Source organism: Gouania willdenowi, chromosome 20 (assembly GCF_900634775.1).
Source record: "Gouania willdenowi chromosome 20, fGouWil2.1, whole genome shotgun sequence".
NCBI classification, from domain to species: Eukaryota; Metazoa; Chordata; class Actinopteri; order Blenniiformes; family Gobiesocidae; genus Gouania; species Gouania willdenowi.
Window position 1 is genome coordinate 27649649 of NC_041063.1, and position 21805 is coordinate 27671453.

Genomic DNA, 21805 nt, shown 5'->3' on the forward strand with positions numbered 1-21805 from the left:
AATGACTTTTCTACACATTTTTCCACTTTCAGCACATGTTCATCATTTATAAACCCTTTCTACCACTTTTACACCTAATGTCACATATTTTGACCCATTATTGCCACTTTTAACCTCTTTTCACCATATTTCGTGCTTATTTTTTGCCCATTTAGCTAAAGTCACAATTTATCATGTCCATTATTTGCCAGTTTAAACTATTTGTACCAATATTGACACTTTAAACCATTTTTACCACTTTTTTTGTCTGTTTTTGTCCACTCTAATTTACAACTTTTAACTAATTTCTGTAGTTTTTAAATCCCATTTCATCACATTTTCCACCATTTTTGGTCATTTTGAACCATTTTATTAGTGATTAAAACCAGGATTTCCATCTTTAAGATGACTATGATAATAATAATAAATGTTCCTGGATAACAGTGGATATTATTCAGATGAATAAATAAATGTGGTTATCACAGATTCATAGAACAATGGACCATCATTTTACTGACTTTATGGATGGACCCCAAAAATCTCTCCTTTATTCCCCCTTATAGATGGTCCTGTCTCCACATGACTGTTCTTCAATGTTCATGTCTGTGTTCAACCACCTTCAGCTACAGTGGGGGTCCCCACTCTCTGGAAGTTTATTGTGGGTGTCGTTATAGGGCTGAACAGGTTGAGAACCACTGGGTTAACACACATTATTTCAGTCTCTCTGACCAACAATTGAGTGTTGTAAAAAGCGCTATAAATAATATAATATAAAGCCATTATTATTAATATTATTTTATAGTAAGTTGTAATAAAACAACATTCAGTCACATGCTGCTCTTCCTTCCTTCTGTGTGGATGTGGTGTTCTGCCCCCTGGTGGCGTGGGTGTGTCAGAGCGCTCCCTTCCTCACAGCCAGGCTCCGTCCGTCAGCTCGACCTCTGACCTTTGGGACCACAGCAGCAGTGCAGACACTCCCGGTACCAACACGTGTTGGTTTTTAGAAAAACACGCATGTCACTAACTCACCACGTGTGTGTTTGTTTTTTTTTTCAGGTGTGTGCGTGGAAGTCACAGTTGTGTAATGTTTGTTAGAACAAATACTGACCCTCTCTCTCTCTCTGTTATTCTGATGTCTCTCGCCCAGCTCCGGTCCTTCCTGGGGCATACCATCACCAGGGCGTCCAGCAGCATCATGGTTACATCCATCAGACCAGCATGTCCTCCGTCAGAGCCGTGACATCACCGCCTCACGCCGCCTCCATGGTAACACATCCATCCATCTATTCATTCATTAGAATATGTGTACCTTTTGTTCTTTGGTTATTTCATTTTAAAACCAAAGCAAAATAACAAATAAACAGTGTGGTTATTTTGTTTTACTGACTTAAAACTTATACAGAAACAACAAAAAACCCAGATAATCAGCGTTTATCTGTTTAAAAAAAATCTTCTGTTTGTGTGATATTTGGCTGTTTATGGGGAAATTAGAGCGAGAACTGAAGTCCACTGCACCTGGTTTCCCTCCCTAGGTTCTGGACCAGGTCTCCTCACACAATAGGACTGTTTAGGATTTATTTCAGCAGTTTTTTTGTTCCTGCTCCTACCATTTGACACTTTTGCAAAAACAATTACAGCTTTTTTTGAGGGCAGTAGATATATTTTTTTCCACGTTGTAATACCACTAGCCACTGAAGGCAGCGTCAACACACACAGAAGTTGATCACAAGAAATAAGGAGCACCAGTAGAGTAGACCATCTCTGGTGGTGTAATGAATATACATATCATATCATGTTTTACGTAACATACATTTTTTCTGTTTTAATTTATTTATATATTAATAACAATTCATCAGTTCATCGGTAATGTGACTTATTTTTATTTTTTTGTCCGGGAGTGAAAGTCTACCCCCATCTCTATATTATATCCCAATATCACACAAACAGGTTTTTTTTAAACGGAATAATCATAGAACAAACAGTACACGGATACATTAGTTTGAATCTGTTTTTTTTTTTTTTCTCACCCGCAGCGCGTGTACCGAGCCCTGTACGACTACGCCGCTCAGGACCACGACGAGGTCTCCTTCAGGGATGGCGACGTCATTGTCAACGCTCAGCCAATCGACGAGGGCTGGATGTACGGCACCGTGCAGAGAACCGGCAAGTCCGGCATGCTGCCGGCCAACTACGTGGAGATAGTTAACTGAAGCCGGGGAGGAACGTGTGTGTGTTAATGTGTGTGTGAAAATATTCAGGGGTCACATCCTCGTCGTCTAAAACTATTCGTTGCCATGGTAACATAGTCCGGTTTACGTAACATTATTGATAACCAATCATCACGCGCTGAAAGAGTTGGTTGTCACGGCAAATGCAAAGTAAGCGTTCGGGCACCGTACGCTGACTTTGCATTCCCTGTGACAACAAAGCCGTTACCAGGGTAACAAAGTAAAACACTGACAGCTACTAACAGCATGTTGCATGCGACCTCACCGCTTTGCTTTGGATGAAAGTTTGCACGAGAATTGCAACAAAAACGTGACAAGAGATGTTAGCCGCAACCGTTGGTTACCGTGACGACACTGAGTCTGACACTTTGCCCCTGGAAAACTACCGTAGTCTGACTCTGTCACTGTGTAATCAAAGGTTTACCGGCTCTGCTGCCATGGTAACAGTCGGAGCAAAGCTTCTCCTTTGTTTTTGTTTGAAAAGCTCAAATTACATGTCACAATCAAAACGACGGTTGGATTCAAACAATTCGTCTTGCACTAACTTGGAGTTTGTAAAACTGGATCTTGTGAATGTTTTAACGTCCAATCGGACGATAGTTAACAACGGTTTTGCGTCCAATGGCGCTCGGTGTAAACGTTCATGTTTGGGTGATGAATATTTGGACACAAACGTTTTTACCCATGGGTAACATTTGTAACCTTGGCTGAAAAAGGCTTTTACTTTGAAGGATGTGAGGAAGTGTAAATAGGAGTGAAGGCATTTGGGACTAGTTTAGATGTTATTTTTCGTTCCCGGGGTGGGTTTGTACATCACCGTGTGTGGATTTTGTTTTCACAGTTTGTCTTTTAGCTGGAGAATATTTAACTTTAAATGATTGATGAGGAATTAGATGCAGTTTGAAAACACAAAGAGTTAATTTTATGCTGATACCACATATAATAACGACAGTGTGTTCCCAATAAAGTGAAATATATCATGTAATGAGTGACTGCTGCCTGTGTTTTCATTCATAAGAGAGAGGTGAGGAGCTCAGAGTAGAGGAGATTACCTTTATTGTGGAATAAGATGCATACAATACGTTAATAATAGGAATATTTACATTTTTGTTTCCAAAAATACACAAAAGCTCAGAAAACAAGAGCAGAAACACACAAAACAACAAAGATACACAAAATGATCACATAAATAAACTGAATTAGTAAAACCACAAATCAGATACAGATTATTATTATTATTAATAATAATAATAATAATAATAATAATAATAATAGGAGGATACATTAAATCAAAGAAATCCAATCCAATATATTGTCAAAGGGCTTGAAAGCAGAGCTTTCTTTAGGAATTTTCCAACACAGGAATCGATCTGTTTGAGGACGAGGGTCGGCGCAACACCTCCCTCTGCTGCGCATGCGTGCGGCAGCCGGCCAGACTTCCGTGACGCTGTGAGTGAAGAGGCGCAGATTTTCAGGCTGAAAAATGATGAAACTACTGCCTAAGCTGCTGCTTTTAGCGCTGCTGGCGCTGCCCACGTCCATCCTAGTCCCAGGTGAGCCTGAAACCCGCACTGGAGGCGTTAAACACCGCAAATAAAACGCAAACACGCCGTGGCTAGCGGCTAACCGTTAGCATAGGAGCTAACTACACGTCAGACACGTGCTAACTGGAAATAACGTAGATCGAAACGTTTTCAATGTATTAATTAACCTACAAGACTGTTTATTTAGTGCTGTAAGTAGAGGAGAAGCTTCAGGTGAGTTTACGATGTTCTTAAATTTTAGTTTGGCTTGTTTTTTAGCCGCTAACGGTCCGTTTAGACTGACGTGTCATTAGCTGAGAGGCTAGTTTTTTGTTTTTTTGTTTTTGTTTTTTATTTTACAAAACTTAATTAAACCAAAACAAAGCCGTACAGGCATGCGTATAAATGTAAAAACACACACTTTACAATCAAGATAGTATCGGAAATCAGGAGAAAATCATACAATTATTTTTGTAACACTAAAAAAAAGTTTTGGGAAATATTTAACCTTAAAAAGTAACAATAATAATGTTTTATAATATATATTAAAAGAAAACATCTAAAGTTGTGCATCTTTGTTAATTTTTTTTTCTTTGTATTTTTGGACTCATTTAATGTATAGATGTATTTTTTGTGTTGTTAAATGTATTTTTGTTGCCCTGTGTTTTTTGGACTCATTGTGTATTTTTCTATTGTCTAGTTTAGTGTATTTTTGTTGTTCTTTTGTCCTGTGTTTTTAAAGTCGTTTTGTGTTTTTAATTTTATTGTGTGTCTTGTGTGATCTTTGATTCATTTTGTGTTTTTGTTGTCATGTTTGTATTGCATCCTTTCCTCACTACACGTGTTAACAAACTTAGCATATACTAAAAACAGGAAGTATCAGCAATGATGTAGAGCGCACGCCATTGTGGGTAATCAGGAGAACCTGCAACTGCGTTACACGGGGCTTTAAAACCACCAAAAACAGGACAATGTGTTGCTGCTCCATTGTTAACTCATTCAGTGCCAGCCGTTTCAGAGCATTTTGACTAATTTTTAAAGACCCACAGAATATTTTTTACTATGACAAGAGTAAAGTCTATAATTTCATCAGAAAAAAATAATTTTGTTTCTAGTTTGTTTCGTTCTTCTGTAATCATCAGGTGAATAGAGGAAAGTTTCACACAAATCACGTTTTTGACAAAAAGCTGAGAAATACGTCTTTTTCTGAAAAAACCTATTTTTTTGCTTTAGTGACACCTCAACATTGTTTCCATCTATAAAACTACAAAAACAACACTGAGACCAGGCTTTTAATGACATTATTATTTTACTATTTATGTCAGAGTTGAATGGATTTCTTACTATATTTTGGTGTTCCTCCAAGTCTCTCCCCCGTCATTCTCCACACACGTAACTTCTTCCTCCTCCCGGACATGCCATATGTCACTGCTCTCCCCGTTTTTTGATCGTTTTCTCTCACCATCACCACACTCTCCAATACTTGACTGAGTTCCACACATGCTCTGGTCGAGTGTGAGCTGCTGGGAACTTCAGCATAAACTCTCGTAGCTCCATTTTCTGTCTCGTTAACTCATTTTTTCTGCCTCTAAACTCTGTCCATCACAGATGATCTCTCATCCAAACGTGTGCTGCTATCTGGCTCACAGTTGAATGTTTTGCTGACTCCTCCCCAGTCAATCACACAGACGTAACTTCCTCTTCCTCCTGACACGCAGAAATGACCGTTTAGCCCGGTTCGTTGATGGTTTTATCTCACGATCGCAACATAATCAATAATCCACTCAGGTCCACACATGTTCTGTGTTAGTATGTGGTGCTGTGAGCTGCTCACTTCATAATATCACTTCATAGCGCCATAATCTCCCTCATCCTGCTTCTTCCTCCTTAGCCAATGGTAGCATCAGTGGCTAATCTCACAGCTGCTGCCACCTTCAGGGCACAGTTGGTTACTACATCACATTACAGCTTAGATATTGATGAGGGACCTCCACCAGTGTGTTTTCTAGTAATCTCTGTGATAAAAAGTAATTGACGTAAAAGTACGTCAATGGCGCTGAATGAGTTAAATGTTGGTAAAGAACAAACAGTAGGGACAGGGTCAAAGGTCATCAGTCAGATGATTGTATTTGTCTCTTTCAGCTCCAGCGGTTCAGGCTCAGGATCTGACTGAGGATGAGGAGATGGAGGTGGTGGAGGAAGACTTGGTCTACGAAGCTGCAGCAGAAGATGAAGATGATGAGGCCGAAGTAGAGGACGACGAAAACGCAGAGTTGGTGAGTTTATACAACGTTAGCCTCTGCTATGCTAAACATTAGCCTCTACTAAAGGTTAGCCCCTGCTCTGCTAAACGATGACTCATGGATTTGTGACGTTGATGTCATATCTGATGTTTGTGTGGCTCAGACAGAGGAGAAGGAGGATGAGGAGGAGGCGTTGGTCGGGGAGATCAAAGCGTCTCCAAACGCTGACACCACCATCCTGTTCGTTAAAGGAGACGGTGAGAGTCTGTCCTGGTTCTGATCCTGATCTGAACGCCCCTTACGTCACATTCTAATCTTTAACGTTCACACAGATTTCCCTGCTAACGACATCGTAAAGTTCCTGCTCGGCTTCACCAACAAAGGCTCAGAGAACTTTGTGGTGGATTCTCTGGATGCATCGTTCCGTTACCCCCAGGTTTGGAAACACTGAACTCTGTCCTTTAAACGCCACGAGGGACAGTCATAGTTGGTTATCAGATCAATTGGTGACTTCACTTTTATTATTTATTCAGTTAAAAGGTCAAAATCTGTTGGTGGTTGGATCAGTTGATGACATGTTAATAATGAACTGATGAAGGGTGTGTTTAACCAGGTTGTAAATTTGTTGGTGATTGGATTAATCAATGTGCTCCTCCAGGATTATCAGTTCTTCATCCAGAACTTCACGGCGCTGCAGCTCGGTACGGCCGTCCCCCCGGGTCGACAGGCCACCTTTGAGTACTCATTCATTCCTGCTGAGCCAATGGGAGGACGTCCGTTTGGACTCGTCATCAACCTCAACTACAAGGATGGCAGCGTAAGACACACCTTCAAAATAAAAGGAGTTTATTTTTTGGGGGATTTTTGTCATCGTTTAAAGTTTATTTGCTTTTTTTTTGTCCTTTTTAAACCATTTGTTTGAATCTTTGTGTTGTAGTTTTGTGTCTTTATTATATTTGTGATGTTGTGCTGTCCTTTTTGCAGTTTTATTGTTGTTTTACATCGACACCTCAGAAAACTAAGCTGTGTCCGTGAGGGGGCGGAGTTTCACTTTTCATACACGTTCATAAATATTGGAAAACAATGACAAATGAGCTGTTTTTTGTTTTATTGTGAAGGGGAACGTTTTCCAGGATGCCGTCTTTAACCAAACAGTCACCATCACAGAGAAGGAGGACGGCCTTGACGGAGAGACGTGAGTCGACCGCTCTGAGCGTTCTGAAGCTCCTCCCACATCCTAAACGCTCTCACGCTGCTTTTCCTCTCAGGATCTTCATGTACGTGTTCCTGTCTGGGCTCGGTCTGCTCGTCGTCGTCGGACTTCACCAGCTGCTCGAGTCCAGAAAGGTACTGACAGGAAGTGGGACTCTTTTTCTTTTTATTCATCCTTTAAGTAGACGTCTATTCATGTGCTTTGTTACAGACGTTTAAAGAATAGATCTGTTTCTGTCACAGATGTTAGGGGTCAAAGGGGCGGGGCTGTGTTTCTAGCTTTCTTATTGGACCAATCATATTTGAGCGTATTTGAAGTGTCATGACTCTGAGAGATACCGGTCGGTTGTGTTTTTGTATGCTGTGCGCTAACATTGAGCTAACGTTGTGTTTCTTCTCCAGAGGAGACGTCCGGCTCCTAAAGTTGAAATGGGAACGTCGAGCCATAACGACGTAGATCTGAGTTGGATTCCTCAGGAAACACTCAACCAGATCAGTAGGTTTACCATCATGGTTCTCTACATCCAACACCACCGTGGGAACATTATTATTATTATTATTATTATTGTTAGTTTGATAAAAGTTGGCGCTTTAAGAAATTGTCTTCATGCTTTTAATAATACTTCATGCATGTAAAGATTTAAAAGAAGCTAAAATGAAAAGGAAAGTGTTATAGCTGATATATGTATATATATATATATATATATATATATACAGTATATATATATATATACTGTATGTATATATATATATATATATACAGTATATATATATAAATATGGTGGTATTGGCTAGTTCTGCACTGATGTTTTCAGCCGACATAAACAAACACACAAAAAAGCATTTAGTTACATGTAATTAAATACATGTATTAGACTGTTTAATCATTGGACAATTGTTGGTAATAAATGTTCTGTTAACATTTTTAAAGATGATCATGTGTAGAACTCAGTGATGCTACAATCTGCTCTGCACTGGAAGGGAAGTTAAACATATTACATGCTGTGTAATAATTTACAATAAATAATTTATTAATGTAAAAAAACACTGAGCTAATGCTATGAGTATTTTCACTGTAACTTGTGTTTGAGTGATGAAGATTAACCTCAATGTTTATATGAAACTATCTCAGATTATCATTAGCCCAGGCTTTACTTATTAACCAATCAAACTGCAGCGTTTACTTATTAACCAATCAAACGGCAGCGTTTACTTATTAACCAATCAAACTGCAGCGTTTACTTATTAACCAATCAAACTGCAGCGTTTACTTATTAACCAATCAAACTGCAGCGTTTACTTATTAACCAATCAAACAGCAGCGTTTACTTATTAACCAATCAAACTGCAGCGTTTACTTATTAACCAATCAAACTGCAGCGTTTACTTATTAACCAATCAAACAGCAGCGTTTACTTATTAACCAATCAAACGGCAGCGTTTACTTATTAACCAATCAAACGGCAGCGTTTCTGCCCTGAATTTAGTAAAGTCTAAAACTTGTGGAGTTTCCAGCATGTGTTTATTTGTTGCTCTTTCTGTATTTTATTGCTTTCCTTTTCCCACTTTTATTGTTCCTGCTGTCCACACACACACATACACACACACACACACACACACACACACACACACACACACACACACACACACACACACACACACACACACGATGCTCACTGCTCTGTGTGTTTTCTTAATGCTGCTCTTTGTCTCCTGCTCTGATCGCTCTTTCTCTTTCTCTTTCTTTTCTTTCCCACGCTTTCCCAACCCTTCAGTGCAGAGTCGCAGAGGTGAGGTCCTCCTCCGTGTTTGTTTGTTAACCTCAGACTGAAAATAGCCGATAGGAGTGAGACTTCAGGCCTTCAAAAGTCAAAGATTAGAGCCCTGTGGAACCCCACTAACAACATTAGCACTTTGTGGCGTCACATACAGTCATGGACCAACGTATTTAAACCCCTGGAACTTTTCCACAAAATAACCCATTTCTCCCAGAAATAGTTGACATTTCAAATGTTTTGGGAATAAACATGTTTATTTCCTTTATTTGCATGAAAAAAACACAAAAAGCTGAAGAAAAAAGTCAAAACTAACATAATTTTATACAAAATTAAAAAACAATGGACCAGAAATATAGAAAACACACCTGAAGCCATAGTTCCTGTTACTGAAATGTAATGACTTATCCACAGTTTTAAAAGGGTGTCAACAATTTGATGTGGTACATTTTTAAAATTGTATTTAAATTTATAAACATGTTTATACCAAAAACATTTGGAATTACAACTGTTTCTGGGAGAAATGGTGTAATTTGTAGAAAAATTCCAGGTGTCAATACTTTAGTCTATGACTGTCTTTATTATCACCCACTGAGGGTGTTATGAGTAAAAATAAATACATATTTTCCACGTTTGAAAATCAACAGCAGCCATCCACACACACTGGGAGTTGATCACAAGTAACCAGTAGACCCATAACACCTACTCTGGTTCCTTTAATCATGTTTTCATCTCCACATTTAGATTTATTTCTGTATTCAGAACGTTTCATCAGTCATGTGACTTCATGCGTTGCTCCTATTGGTCAGTGAGATATTCTACAGCATGAATCCTGTGCGCGGCGGCGTAGCTAACACTTGGTAGCATTTTTACTGTTCCATTACGTCAATGAGTCAGTCTTCCTGTGATAGCATTGACTAGCTAACGAAGTGATTGGATGTGATCAAACAAGATAAAAATGTATTTTTATTATCAGCTTTTTAAATCTTTATTTATGGTCAACTTTGATCTTTGTCACTTTTACAGAACGCAGTGATATTTTAGTACCAGTGAAGATGTTTAACTCTGTTATTTTTCACACTTTATTACAAAGTAAAGGACAAGAAACTCACTGCAGTGAACAACAAAGATTCTTTTCCCCTAACAAAATAAAAGCGCTCATCTTCATCACTCTTCCTCCTCCTCAGATAAAGCCTCTCCCAGAAGATCTCCACGCAAACGCAACCAGAAACGATCAGCCGGCTCAGACGAGTGACGACGCTCGTTGGTCTAGGAGGAAATGAAGAGGCGGGGCTTATGTTCCCTACTGAGAAACTTTTAAAAAAAAAAAAAAAGAAAGAAAGAACATTCTCTGATGAGAAGCACTGCTGAGGGTTGGTTTGTAGTCCCCCCCCCCACACACACCTGTGGGCGGGGCAGAACGTTATGTTTTCCCAGACGCACTGATGACGTTTTTCACTTTAACGCTTTGTTTTCTCTTTGTTTTTCCGACTCGTCAACAAACAACACGTAATTAAACTTTGGAATCATGTTTTCATGTCACGTGATTCACTTCCTGTCACGTGACCTATTTTTTGTTCATGAATTAAAAATGTTGTTTTGATCAATGTTTGTGCGAATGCTGACGTTAAGTCTCAATGTTTAAAGTTTATCTTTAACTCTGCAGAGATTTGTTGATTGATCACTGAATAACACGTTAAAAATGAAAACGTCTTAAAGAGGGTCATTCTTTATCACATAATAATTTAAATTAATATGATTTCATGGACGTTAGCAGAGGCTTCGAAGGATGAAAAAGATGAAAATGATTGTCTGTCTTTAGTCGCTCTAAAGAAAATGAAATAACGACGTGTTTTTCAGGGTTTTTTAATGTTTTTTTTTCAGTTTTCATAAAACGGTCCAATAGGAGCTGATGTTGTTCTGAGACACATCCAGGGGGCGCTGCCCTGAGAAATCTGCTGACTAATGTTAAGGGATCTTTCTGCTAACATGAGCAGGTTGCTAAAGTTGCAAGTTGCTAATGCAGATTAGCTACCGCATTAGCAGAGATTACGTTAGCGGTTGGATGCGCTGAGGGTTTCTCCATGTTGGATACAAGCGTTGTTTTGATTGAAATGTTGAAGAATAAACTTTGATTTGCTTTAATTGTGGTGTCATGTTTTGTTTTTGTTTCCATGGTAACGTTGATCAGATGCTGTTTTCATATGGTGCTCAGATTCTATTAATCAGTTTTAATTAATTCACAAGTTCATTTGGTTTCACAAATTCAATGATTACAATCACTTGATATTTTACATAATTTATTTCCTTTTAATTCATTTGAAGTTTATGTGGAATACAAAGTTTTTTATTAATTACTATTATTGGATTTATGTTTGATTAGTTAATTAAGAAATGTTATTAATTAGGATTGTGATTGATTCAGAGATGAGGACAAAATAAATATCAGCCCAGATATTTGATCTAGATTTATAATTGAGAAAGTATAGAATACAGTTGTTTAGGATTGTGTGTGTGTGGTATTTTAATTTGTAATAGTAATTTAAGCTCTTTCTGCCTTTTCCTGCACTTAACGATTTCTGTGATAGTATGTATAGTTATTTTGCAATTGTGCAAAATGGATGAATAAAAACAAAGTTTAAAACATTTTATAAAAATAAAATGTATTTAAACAACAATTAAAATGTATATTTTGTTTTAAATTTATTTTTTTTACTTAGAGCTTTATATTATATTTCTAAATTTTAAGTTTTAAAAATATATTTATTTTTAATTTCAAGGTTGAAAAACTCTGAACTAATGCATGAATAAATATTTCATTTAAAATGTTTTCATGATTTATTAATTATGTTTTATCTTTATATTTCTCATTGTATCTATTATAGTTTTTTAGAGGTTTTATTTGAGCTGGAATCTGTTTTTGGGTCAAATTTGGTCCATATGAAATATTTTTTTAGTTAATCCTGATAATAGATCAATAAATGCCCTGTGGGCGTGTCCAGTCTGGTATGAAACCTTTCCCTCTGTGTCCAGTAGGTGGCAGTGCAGCTCCATCCTCAGCTCACTATGGTTCTACTTCAGTTCTAAGTTAGTGAGTCACATGGTACAAAGACGCGTGTGTGTGTGTGTGTGTGTGTGTTAGTTATCAGCCTGTTTCAGCCTCACAGGTCTTTGTTTGTAGCTCTTTAAATCAGACTGGAATAGAAACGCTGACTTTAGTCCCAGTGTGTGAACAACTGTCTGGTCTCACATCACACAGCTGTGATATTTAGCTTTAACACACACACACACACACACACACACACACACACTGGTTCCGAACACATGATTAAACACAAACACTGAGGTTTGGGCTAGAAATGTATATTTTAAAAAGTCTTGATTATGGGCGGAGCTCCTGGAGAAGTTAAGACACACCCAGTCTTAATGCTAGTCTATGCTATGCTAACTAGCTACTCATTACTCACTATAGCTCTATTCACTATTCTCTCAGTCCAACAGAGGTAGAGTACACAGGTGAGGGGGCGGGGCTAACAGTGACGTAAGAAGACGCCATAGAGGGCAGTCGCATTTTATAACAAAATTTAATAGTTTGATTCAAATGTTGAGTTGGACAAAAATAAATAAATCAAATAAGTTTGATTTCATAAGTAAACAAAGGTTTAGGGTTTAATTCCTGTTTAAACTGGTTTTAATCTGACTTTAATCTGTGTGTGTGTGTGTGTGTGTGTGTGTGTGTGTGTGTGTGTGTGTGTGTGGGTGTGTGTGTGTGTGTGTGTGTGTGAACACACTCGTCTTTTTCTCTCCATCCTCTGGAGACTTCATCAACAGCTCGTCGTCATGGTGATGAACATGACAGCATCCCTTCAGTAACACGTGCTGAGCTCAAATCAAAGTCATGCAGTGAAACAGCGCCCCCTGTCAGTTGTTGTTGTTGGAGAGAAAAGTTGTGACCTTTGAAATGATTTTACCTTTAACTGATGACTAACACTAGAGGGCGCTAACGGTTCATCTCTCACAGCACACACGCACGCTTTAGTTTGACTTTAGTCCGTAGTTCCTTATTTTTAGTTCCTACTCCTTTTTTTTTTTTTTCATATTAAATATATTTGTGTCTGAGGATGAAAAGTTTGTTTTAATCGCTTTTTAATCACTTTCAGATTTTATTTAACATTTGTTTTTAAAGAATGTTTTTTATTCTATCAAAGAAACTTCATGTCTCACACCTGAGATAAGACACGCCCCCTGGTGATCTCCCCCCCCTCTCTCTCTCTCTGATGACACACTGAGTTCTGCTCCAGTAGCTCGCGCACAGTCGCGGTGCGCTGTAACTTCTCACTTTGATGTTCAGCTGATGTTCATCGTTATTTCATTAAATCTGACGTTTTTTTCTCTCCTGCGGATCAACACCTGTAGGACTTTTATTTTGAAGGCGCGGGTTTGTGCACCTGAGGCGGATTAACTCACGCGCGGGTCCGATTTTTGCAGAATGTGCGGCGGACCTTCATCATCTTCATCTTCATCTTCAAACTGATCGGATTAAACTGGATACACGCGACCCGCTCCTCATGCACGCGCAGCGGTGACGGCCGGGCTTTAAAGCAGGACTGACGTGAGTACAAGTGTTTATTATTTCACATTCTGTCACAAACGCCTTCAAAAAGTCCTTTTTCTCACACTTCGAAGCTTCAAATCCTTCATTTAATCACATTTACGGTTTCAAACGTTGACAGAAATTCACCAGAAATCACCTTTTATTTTTACAGTAAACATCTGATCATTAATGAAGCAAAAAGAGACAAAAAAGGTCGAGTTTGAGTCTAAAATCACACAGAAACCAAACCAAAAAACACCATTTACTCTGTGAAATGTCATTTTAAAGTGTTTAATGTCCGATTTATTAGGTTTTAAAAACGCTTTACTTGGAAATGTTCCTCTTCTCACACACACACACACACACACACACACACACACACACACACACACACACACACACACACACACACACACACACACACACACTTGTGATTCTTTATGAACCAAAAGCAACAGAAACTAAGAAGAATACTTGAATGTTCTCAGCTGTGTAGATCCAGTCACTGGTTCACTCTGAACTCTAAATAAACCATTAAAACGCTCTGAACCACATGTGGATGGGTTCTCCTCAGAGACAGGATGAGGAGCTCAGAGTAGAGCTGATGATGATGATGATGATGGACGCCTCCCTGTGAGGATGAACCAGGACACGCTGCAGAGATCATGTCTATGTTGTAAATGTCCCACGAAGTACTATTCACCACACACTCAATGAGTATATACTGTCTACTTTATACTATAGTATATACTGTCTACTTTATACTATAGTGTATATACTGTCTACTTTATACTATAGTGTATATACTGTCTACTTTATACTATAGTATATACTGTCTACTTTATACTATAGTGTATATACTGTCTACTATATACTATAGTATATACTGTCTACTTTATACTATAGTATATACTGTCTACTTTATACTATAGTATATACTGTCTACTATATATTATAGTGTATATACTGTCTACTATATACTATAGTATATACTGTCTACTTTATACTATAGTATATACTGTCTACTTTATACTATAGTATATACTGTCTACTTTATACTATAGTATATACTGTCTACTTTATACTATAGTGTATATAGTGTCTACTATATACTATAGTATATACTGTCTACTTTATACTATAGTGTATATAGTGTCTACTATATACTATAGTATATACTGTCTACTTTATGCTATAGTATATACTGTCTACTTTATGCTATAGTATATACTGTCTACTATATACTATAGTGTATATACTGTCTACTATATACTATAGTGTATATACTGTCTACTATATACTATAGTGTATATACTGTCTACTATATACTTTAGTGTATATACTGTCTACTATATACTTTAGTGTATATACTGTCTACTATATACTATAGTGTATATACTGTGTACTTTATACTATAGTATATACTGTCTACTTTATACTATAGTATATACTGTCTACTATATATTATAGTGTATATACTGTCTACTATATACTTTAGTGTATATACTGTCTACTATATACTATAGTGTATATACTGTCTACTATATACTATAGTGTATATACTGTCTACTATATACTTTAGTGTATATACTGTCTACTATATACTATAGTGTATATACTGTCTACTATATACTATAGTGTATATACTGTCTACTATATACTATAGTGTATATACTGTCTACTATATACTATAGTGTATATACTGTCTACTATATACTATAGTGTATATACTGTCTACTATATACTATAGTGTATATACTGTCTACTATATACTATAGTGTATATACTGTCTACTATATACTATAGTGTATATACTGTCTACTATATACTATAGTATATACTGTCTACTTTATACTATAGTATATACTGTCTACTTTATACTATAGTATATACTGTCTACTATACACTATAGTGTATATACTGTCTACTATACACTATAGTGTATATACTGTCTACTATAGACTATAGTGTATACTGTCTACTATATACTATAGTGTATATACTGTCTACTATAGACTATAGTGTATACTGTCTACTATATACTATAGTGTGTATACTGTCTAGTGTATACTGTCTACTATATACTATAGTGTATACTGTCTACTATAGACTATAGTGTATACTGTCTACTGTATACTATAGTGTATATACTGTCTAGTGTATACTGTCTACTGTATACTATAGTGTATATACTGTCTACTGTATACTATAGTGTATACTGTCTACTATATACTATAGTGTATATACTGTCTACTATAGACTATAGTGTATACTGTCTAGTGTATACTATAGTGTATACTGTCTACTATATACTATAGTGTATACTGTCTAGTGTATACTATAGTGTATACTGTCTACTATATACTATAGTGTATACTGTCTAGTGTATACTGTCTACTGTATACTATAGTGTATATACTGTCTACTGTATACTATAGTGTATATACTGTCTACTATAGACTATAGTGTATACTGTCTAGTATATACTGTCTACTATATACTATAGTGTATACTGTCTAGTGTATACTGTCTACTATATACTATAGTGTATGTACTGTCTAGTGTATACTGTCTACTATATACTATAGTGTATACTGTCTAGTCTATACTGTCTACTATATACTATAGTGTATGTACTGTCTAGTATATACTGTCTACTATATACTATAGTGTATACTGTCTACTATATACTATAGTGTATACTGTCTACTATATACTATAGTGTATACTGTCTACTATATACTATAGTGTATACTGTCTACTATATACTATAGTGTATACTGTCTAGTGTATACTGTCTACTATATACTATAGTGTATACTGTCTACTATATACTATAGTGTATACTGTCTACTATATACTATAGTGTATACTGTCTACTATATACTATAGTGTATACTGTCTAGTGTATACTGTCTACTATAGACTATAGTATATACTGTCTACTATAGACTATAGTATATACTGTCTAGTGTATACTGTAGTGTATATACTGTCTACTATATACTATAGTGTATACTGTCTACTATATACTATAGTGTATATACTGTCTACTATATACTATAGTGTATACTGTCTACTATATACTGTAGTGTATATACTGTCTACTATATACTATAGTGTATACTGTCTACTATATACTGTAGTGTATATACTGTCTACTATATACTATAGTGTATACTGTCTACTATATACTATAGTGTGTATACTGTCTACTATATACTATAGTGTATACTGTCTACTATATACTATAGTGTATACTGTCTACTATATACTATAGTGTATATACTGTCTACTGTATACTATAATATGACTAAGATGATAAGCGTTCCCAGGAAACTATACTTCCAAGTTTCCCAAGATGCATCTGGAACCTCCAGCGTTAAAAACCTTGTTCACACTGAGACTTAATATCTCTGTTGATTCTCCACCTTTATTTTGAAAGTTCTGAAAACATTTGAAGTTAGAATTCTGAGTTTTTGTAAACAGTTTAACATAAAAATTGACAGCAATCGTGTGATATCAGCACCAGGAAAACTGTGAGAACCTGTAAATGTTGTTGAATTTCATTTACACAGTGATTCATGTTTTTCTGTCATTTTTATTTTCTCCTGCACAACAACTCAAATCCTCCGAAGGGCCAGATTTGGTCCCCGCACCATGAGTTTGATATAATTGAAGTAGAATATCCACATGTGGTCATTTGATTCATAAAACTCACATAACTTCAAAACAACTAGCTTGAAGCTGGTCCCAGGACAATTTTACATTCAGTTCCCAATGCATCATGGGACGGTTGAGTATGACTAGTGTGCATACTTAAAAAATATCACAATATAGTATATATCCCGGTATTTCTCACCTATCTATTCATACTATCTAATGTGAACGCACTACATACTCATTTAGACGTCACACTTAGGATTAGTAGTTCGTACGAGTAATACGTTAGTACGAGTAATACGTTAGTAATACGTTAGTACGAGTAATGCGTTAGTACGAGTAATGCGTGAGTAATGCGTTAGTACGAGTAATGCGTTAGTACGAGTAATGCGTTAGTAATACGTTAGTAAGAGTAATGCGTTAGTACGAGTAATACGTTAGTAATGCGTTAGTACGAGTAATACGTTAATACGAGTAATACGTTAGTAATACGTTAGTACGAGTAATGCGTTAGTACGAGTAATGCGTGAGTAATGCGTTAGTACGAGTAATGCGTTAGTACGAGTAATGCGTTAGTAATACGTTAGTAAGAGTAATGCGTTAGTACGAGTAATACGTTAGTAATGCGTTAGTACGAGTAATACGTTAATACGAGTAATACGTTAGTAATACGTTAGTACGAGTAATGCGTTAGTACAAGTAATACGTTAGTAATACGTTAGTACGAGTAATGCGTTAGTACGAGTAATGCGTGAGTAATGCGTTAGTGCGAGTAATGCGTTAGTAATACGTTAGTACGAGTAATGCGTTAGTACGAGTAATACGTTAGTAATACGTTGGTACGAGTAATACGTTTGTATGACATGCATCCTCCGCGACTTGACCACAATAAGAAGGAAAAGATGGATGAACTCAAAAATCGTGGTTTCTCTCTTTGGAGAATCTTCAGGAACTTTAAGAAACTTCAAAATCTGCCACAAAAATGAATGTGAAGCTGTCGCGTCACATTCTCAGTTCTCATTAGGAAGCTTAGCTTAGCTTTATCATCATTAGTAGTCTTAATTTACTTCATATTTAAAACCCAAAGGTTGGAGGAAGCTCGGCTGCAGCCTGTCAAAATAAAATCACACTAAAATCACAGACTTGTCTGTGATTTTAAATCTGTCTCTGCTGTCAGAGGAAGCTGCTGACGAGTGTTTGTGTGCACTTTTATTCTGAAAGTCTGCTGGTTTGTTGGTGTTTTATTGTGAAGACAAAAGCCCTCAAGTGTGGTCTGCTCTTTGACCTTTGAGCAAACTGTGGTGCTCTGTGATGTGGTCTGATCCAGTCTCTGTGGTCCACACTGGGACTGGTTCTGTGCACTGGTGCAGAGCTTTATTCTGAGGGATCCTCTGAGCCGACAGGCTGACACTTTAATTATCTGTTAGTTCTCTGCTAAAGCAGCTCTCTCAAATACTTTTTACTGCCGACCTCAGCAGACACAGCCGTCACCGCTGGCTTTAACTTCCTGTGACGCTGACGACCTGCTCCACAGCAGCATCAGCGCTGTGGTCCTCTGAGTAAAACATCTCATACTGACACTGAAAGGCTTTAACATGATGGTCCTGGTTCATGTTCCTTCCAAACATGTTGTGTGTTTAAGATGAACCTTTGTTGTTCCACGTATTACAGACCATAAATGTTCTTCTTCCTCTGACACTGAAGGAACTCCTTACAAAGAGCACTACTCATGTTTGGTTAGCTTAGCATGTAGCGAGCAGACCCACATAGCTTAGCTTGTAGCCACCAGTCCCACATGTTTGGTTAGTTTAAGGTGGATTCACATGACCAATTAAATACAAAGCTCAGATTTTACTGACGCACAGACGTCTCTGCGTAGTTGGTGTCGCACAAAACACTGCTCAGCATTGTATCGACCCACATTAAATGTAACAGATCTATAATTCACCTCTTGGTAAAACAGAAGAGAGATGAACACGAGCTTAGAGGAGAGACTGGCAGACAAGCTACGACAGTAGCGACACCTTTAAAACACGTCCCAGGAGTACAAGGACTACAGAGAAGCGCTAAGAATCATGGGACATGTAGGATTTTAATGGAAACTACTACGCGGCAGTGAGCTCTGAGGAAAGTGGACAGTGTGCGTGGAGTCTGTTGTGCGCGAGGTCCGCCTGAGTATGTTTGAGCCTTTAGCATGTAGCCACAAGTTCCGTATGTTTGGTTAGCTTAGCTCTTAGCTACCAGTTCCACATGTTTGATTAGCTTAGCTCTTAGCTACCAGGCCCACATGTTTGGTTAGCTTAGTACGTAGCTACCAGTTCCACATGTTTGATTAGCTTAGCTCTTAGCTACCAGGCCCACATGTTTGATTAGCTTAGCTCTTAGCTACCAGGCCCACATGTTTGGTTCGCTTAGTACGTAGCTACCAGTCCACATGTTTGATTAGCTTAGCTCTTAGCTACCAGTTCCACATGTTTGATTAGCTTAGCTCTTAGCTACCAGGCCCACATGTTTGGTTAGCTTAGTACGTAGCTACCAGTTCCACATGTTTGATTAGCTTAGCTCTTAGCTACCAGGCCCACATGTTTGATTAGCTTAGCTCTTAGCTACCAGGCCCACATGTTTGGTTAGCTTAGTATGTAGCTACCAGTCCACATGTTTGATTAGCTTAGCTCTTAGCTACCAGGCCCACATGTTTGGTTAGCTTAGCTCTTAGCTACCAGGCCCACATGTTTGGTTAGCTTAGCTCTTAGCTACCAGGCCCACATGTTTGATTAGCTTAGTTCTTAGCTACCAGGTCCACATGTTTGGTTAGCTTAGTACGTAGCTACCAGTCCACATGTTTGATTAGCTTAGCATGTAGTGGCACCAGGTAAAAAGGGCGTGGCCTTGTGAGTGTTATTCTAATATCAGTTTAAAGGATGTTGTTGAGTCTGGAGAGAAACAGGAATTTTCAAAGTAAGAGCGTGTTGTTGTCCCCACAGGCCGTTCTTTTAAAAGCAGCTGTTTGGTGAGTCACTGAAGTGAAATACCAAAGAGCAGCGTGTGTCGGACACATTTCTCTAAGTGAGTGTTAGCGTGGGAACAAAAGGCGACGCACAAAGAAGGAGACGCTGGCGGCCTTTAGTCGTTACTTTCTGCTCAGCTTCGTCACCACTTTGGTTCTTTCAATGATTCTCAAAGAAAAGCAGCTGTTCATAAAGAGTTCCTCCAAGAGCCCAGTGATCATTGATCATTGATTGATTACAGATTAGACCACTGATGAGGAAGAGCTGACGGGTCAGTCAAAATTATAAAAATATAATTAATCAGATATTATAAAATAGTCAAATGAAACCTATGAAAATAAAAAATATCTAGAAAACTAAATGAAATAAAAGTTCATAAAAATCAAACATTATTTAAGGTTTTGTCTGAAAATATATAATTCAATAAATGTTGTAATAAAATAAATGAAATATTGTTTTTGTATAGATATTAAAAAATGTGCTCTGGAAAAAAAACACATCAAAAGAAAGTCAGTGTGAGCGTGAAAGAACGAACACACACACGTGGGCGGTCAGTCGACCTTTGTCTGTCTGTAGATTCACTGATTTATGGAGGAAATGAGAACCCACCACACACACACACACACACACACACACACACACCTTCTGTCTTAGTCGTTTAAAACGTCTGTAACCCAAACAAGTTAGTCTAAACCAGTCTGAGTTAGTCTGAGTTAGTCTAAACCAGTCTGAGTTAGTCTAAACCAGTCTGAGTTAGTCTAAACCAGTCTGAGTTAGTCTGAGTTAGTCTAAACCAGTCTGAGTTAGTCTAAACCAGTCTGAGTTAGTCTGAGTTAGTCTAAACCAGTCTGAGTTAGTCTAAACCAGTCTGAGTTAGTCTAAACCAGTCTGAGTTAGTCTGAGTTAGTCTAAACCAGTCTGTTAGTCTAAACCAGTCTTAGTTAGTCTAAACTAGTCTGAGTTAGTCTAAACTAGTCTGAGTTAGTTTAAACTAGTCTGAGTTAGTCTAAACTAGTCTGAGTTAGTCTAAACTAGTCTGAGTTAGTTTAAACTAGTCTGAGTTAGTCTAAACCAGTCTGAGTTAGTCTAAACTAGTCTGAGTTAGTCTAAGCCAGTCTGAGTTAGTCTAAACTAGTCTGAGTTAGTCTAAACCAGTCTGAGTTAGTCTAAACTAGTCTGAGTTAGTCTAAACTAGTCTGACTATTGCAGTTCATCCGTCTCTTTTAACAACATCCAACAATGAAACAACAACATGTTGTCGTGCTGTTTGTGCTTTTGATGTTTAGTTTTGTTCTGAATGTTGTGGTGCTTTTGATGATTGAGACTGAGTCATGCTTTAGGGTTGCTGGTCAGATGCTGACTCAGGGTTTATTATATCAAAGGGTTCAGATCTCATTGTCTCAGTGAATCTGCTGCTGTTCACTAGGGATGGGCGATATGGACTAAAAAAAAAATGATCCCGATAAGTTCTGGTATTTATCACGATAACGATAAACATCACGATAAATAAATAAAACAAAGCCCAACTTAAAGTGTAAACAAGTTCTGAATACATCAACACTAGACACATTAAAAAAGGC

At 37.4% G+C, this 21805-nt stretch overlaps 3 protein-coding genes across 10 annotated transcripts in view; all 3 read left to right on the top strand.

Moving 5' to 3' along the window:
* nebl (nebulette) overlaps positions 1-3196 on the top strand; it is a 31863-nt gene extending 28667 nt beyond the window's left edge. Inside the window, exons 6-7 of one of the 3 annotated variants that reach the window (XM_028434041.1) lie at positions 1127-1245; positions 2013-3196. In XM_028434041.1, the coding sequence (XP_028289842.1) occupies positions 1127-1245; positions 2013-2189 (296 nt within the window). In that variant the 3' untranslated portion in view covers positions 2190-3196. The other 2 variants (XM_028434043.1, XM_028434042.1) reach the window with 2 other exon arrangements.
* A 405-nt stretch (positions 3197-3601) lies between these two features.
* ssr1 (signal sequence receptor, alpha) lies at positions 3602-10353 on the top strand. 2 transcript variants are annotated; one of them, XM_028434037.1, is made up of 10 exons: positions 3602-3760; positions 5873-6006; positions 6137-6230; positions 6306-6409; positions 6632-6790; positions 7092-7168; positions 7242-7320; positions 7588-7681; positions 8961-8975; positions 10148-10353. In XM_028434037.1, the coding sequence occupies exons 1-10, from the start codon at positions 3691-3693 to the stop codon at positions 10213-10215; spliced, it is 894 nt and encodes a 297-aa protein (XP_028289838.1). In that variant the 5' UTR covers positions 3602-3690; the 3' UTR covers positions 10216-10353. The 2 variants fall into 2 exon arrangements, with proteins under 2 accessions (XP_028289838.1, XP_028289839.1); XM_028434038.1 differs by lacking the exon at positions 8961-8975 and having other exon boundaries at positions 10148-10313.
* A 2899-nt stretch (positions 10354-13252) lies between these two features.
* LOC114453952 (sodium channel protein type 3 subunit alpha-like) overlaps positions 13253-21805 on the top strand; it is a 66408-nt gene continuing 57855 nt past the window's right edge. For all 5 annotated transcript variants that reach the window (XM_028433998.1, XM_028433995.1, XM_028433996.1 and 2 more), the window contains exon 1: positions 13253-13572. The gene's annotated coding sequence lies outside the window, so the exon portion shown is untranslated. The remainder of the gene's footprint in view (positions 13573-21805) is intronic.